Raw genomic sequence first — 3365 nt, forward strand, 5'->3', positions numbered from 1 at the left:
TTAGTAATTTTGTATGTAATTCTTTTTTTTTTTTTTTCATGTTTTGAGTTATTTCAATGTTAATTTTTATTGTTGATGATCTTATATTTGTTGTAGCCTATGTATAAAATAAATTAAATAACATGACTCTTTAAGGAGAGAAGCGCAATCTTATAATATAACAACCTCTCTGATGTTCTTCCTCTAGATTAGTCAGCATTTACCGCAATCCATGACCCGGTCCTGAGGTTGACTTTCTGAGGAAGGAAAAATGTCCTCCCATCATCCGCTGCAGGTGGAGTAGAGACCTCACATTCGTCACGCGCCCCGGACCTTTAAATAGAGGCTGCAGCGGAGCGCGCGCATAACGGTCCGAGCAGCAGTGCGGAGACACTTACAGGGAGGTCATTTTACATCCGCGACTATTTAACGACTTGTCATTGAGTTTCTAACTTTTTTTTTTCTCCTGGTCACTTATCCAACCAAGTTCCCGGGCTTTTACTTGAATTCACTGAACTCTGCTCTTATCTGGACCAATATGGCCAGCTCGGGACTGCAGCTGCTCGGTTTCCTCTTCTCACTGGTGGGTCTCGCTGCCACTGTCTCCGCTACTTTCATGGTTGAATGGAAGAAGCAGACCCAGGGAAAGACGCACCGCATCTTCGACGGTTTGTGGAAGAGCTGCAGTGGCTACGAGAGAACAACTTGTGAACCTTACCAGTCCCTCCTCAAGCTGCCAAGTACGTTTTTTTTTTTTTTTTTTATCGCATCTGCATCTCCTCTAAAAACCAGACACTGCTTGTTGAGATACCTTCCACTGACAAGTTACTATAATTAACCAGAAGTGCGTCTTTGTTGTATAAGCTTCTTGGACTGACCTCATCAGGCTTCATGGCATAATCTTATTCATATAGGGTCATATTATTCTTTTTTATTCTTCTCTAATCTAGTTACTGCCAATTCTTTAGTATATTTTGTAGAATTATAAATTTTATTTCAGCCTTATTTGGGAAAGGTTAAGCCTACAGGGTAAAACTGAATTAGCCTACTATTACTACAGTAAATTAATATTACATTTCAATACATGTAGTTACAGAAATAAGTAAATAAACGGTAAGAAGCAACAAAAGATCATGTCCAACAATCACAGACTGTATAAACAAGAAGTTTACTTTGTATATGTACCAACATTCCCACTTCTGCTTCTCTAGATGAGGTCCAGGCCACCAGGGCGGTGATGCTGCTCAGCGTCTTCCTCTCCACTGTGGCGCTGTTGATCTCCACAGTGGGAATGAAGTGCACCCACTTCATGGACAGCAAGCCAGAGAGCAAAGCCACAACAGCTATGATCGGAGGAATCATGTTCATGGTTTCAGGTGTGTTCAGTGGCACCCAGACTGGATAATATGTCAAATATACTGTGCCAACACTATCATTTTTAAACACATTTGTTTTAATGTAACCTTTATATAACTAGGAAATTCTCTTTTTAAAATCTCTTAACAATAACAATGAGTTACGGAGAAGCAACACCATAAATATATCACAGCAAAACCACACCACAAAACCAGTATTAAACACAAATGTGATTATAGAACCGTGAATAACATTTATAATACAATCATACTAAAGTTTCATTTTAAAAAAACGACCTTAATGGCACTTTAAAACAACTGTCTGAGCTGTCTGAAACCATAAAAATAACAAAAAGCAATCCTAAACAATAACTTCATGGGACGATTTGCACGTCAGTATTTTTTTTTCTGCAGCGAGTCCTTATCATTCATTTCATTTGTGTTTATCCTCCATCTGAACTCTCCTCAGTCATTAAAAATATTCAATCAATCCCTAAATCAAGAAGCAAACTGCACAAGAAAAGACATTAGTAGAAGTCATGTCTTAAAAGAGATTAGCAGAGTTGAAATGAACACGTCTGTGATGAATTATATGATGTGTTTTCAGGTTTATTGACCATTATCATAACCTCCTGGTATGTCAAAATGATTGTTGACACCTCCCAGAATGCCCATCATCTGGACAAGTATGAATATACACACACACACACACACACACACACACACACACACACACACACACACACACACATTTTGATTATGTAAACAGCTGATTCTGTATATACATGTGCATCTAAATGTATCTGTGTTTCTTTGCAGCTTTGAGTTTGGTAAGGCGGTGTTTGTCAGCTGGGCTGGTGGCCTCCTCACTATGGCGGGCGGTTCTTTCCTGAGCTGTCGGAGATGCTCACGGTCCGAGTCGAAAGAGTCCATAAGCGGAAACCACCTGTTCCCCACCACCAACCAAACGTCCAACTACGTCTAGTGAAGGAGAGCTGGCGGGGGCCCAGGAGAGGCCTTGATACAGTCAAACTGGAGCAAGCTGTTGTTTATATGATGAGGAAGTGTCCCACTGCCGGATTATAAATACAACCTACTGAACATAAAGACAATAACCAGGATCAGGATTACACACCAGATCAGACTGTGTGTAATGACTTTGAGCCCCATTTTTCAGTATTGATCTTTTCTGTTTCTGAACACTTACTGTATGTATGTTTGTTACTCGGTTGCCATCGGTCACTGTAGCCATTTCTGCTGCTGTCATCTGTTTGTCTGTTTTCCAATCAGAGAAATATAAATATGGATTCCATTTTTAAATCACTTCAGTTTACACGCTATGAATTTTCTCAGTCTGTTCGTATATGAAATCATAAATGTACTCTCCACAGGTAGCAATGAAGACTTCTTTGTTATGTAATAATAGTTTACAGTGTAGAAATAAAGTTTTGACTCTCGACAAGATTACTTTTATGCTGTAATATCCCTTTACCTCCTCAGTTTCACACTGGTGTTAATATAGATTTGTTTGTGTGTTGTTAGTTATATGACTAAAGTATATTTTCTTGGTTTATTTTCATATAATTTTGTTGTTTGTATTGTTTTGTGGCAGTGTGACAGATGTATGTACAGTTTGAAAATAAAAATAAAATGAATTTGTTTTCTTGACATTACAGTATGAAGCTTATTTTTGTGTATAATTTAAGAAATCCCTGCTGACATGGTAAATTCTTATCACTCCAATTTATACAATTATGGTATGATTACCAGCTAATTTAAATCATAGGTTTTATGTTCTAAATGTGTGAATAACTTAAATTAATTTAATTAAATTCTACATTAACCCACATTCAATTTGACTTGGCTCCATTTAAATTGTGAAGATCCCAGAAGGATTTTGCTGTTTACTCCAACAAAGCAGCTCCTGTTGCCTTAAACAGGCCAACGGTGCTCCAGTAATTAGGTTTTTCCTGACACGAAACAGTTTCCTTCCTTTCAGACTGTACCGTCGTCACTAAATACTGTAGAGCT

At 38.1% G+C, this 3365-nt stretch overlaps 1 protein-coding gene across 1 annotated transcript; it reads left to right on the forward strand.

Annotated features, from left to right (window-relative positions):
* Window positions 1–333: 333 nt before the first annotated feature.
* LOC127350750 (claudin-7) lies at window positions 334–3002 on the forward strand. The gene is made up of 4 exons (XM_051377648.1): window positions 334–719; window positions 1191–1355; window positions 1942–2020; window positions 2154–3002. The coding sequence occupies exons 1-4, from the start codon at window positions 518–520 to the stop codon at window positions 2317–2319; spliced, it is 612 nt and encodes a 203-aa protein (XP_051233608.1). The 5' UTR covers window positions 334–517; the 3' UTR covers window positions 2320–3002.
* Window positions 3003–3365: the final 363 nt, after the last annotated feature.

Source organism: Dicentrarchus labrax, unplaced genomic scaffold (genome assembly GCF_905237075.1).
Source record: "Dicentrarchus labrax unplaced genomic scaffold, dlabrax2021, whole genome shotgun sequence".
Taxonomy (NCBI): Eukaryota; Metazoa; Chordata; class Actinopteri; family Moronidae; genus Dicentrarchus; species Dicentrarchus labrax.

Coding starts and splice junctions, on each gene's coding strand:
- LOC127350750 (XM_051377648.1), top strand. CDS start 518: ATGGCCAGCTCGGGACTGCAGCTGCTCGGTTTCCTCTTCTCACTGGTG. Junction 1,356..1,941: donor AATCATGTTCATGGTTTCAG/GTGTGTTCAGTG, acceptor ATGTGTTTTCAG/GTTTATTGACCATTATCATA. Junction 2,021..2,153: donor AATGCCCATCATCTGGACAA/GTATGAATATAC, acceptor GTTTCTTTGCAG/CTTTGAGTTTGGTAAGGCGG.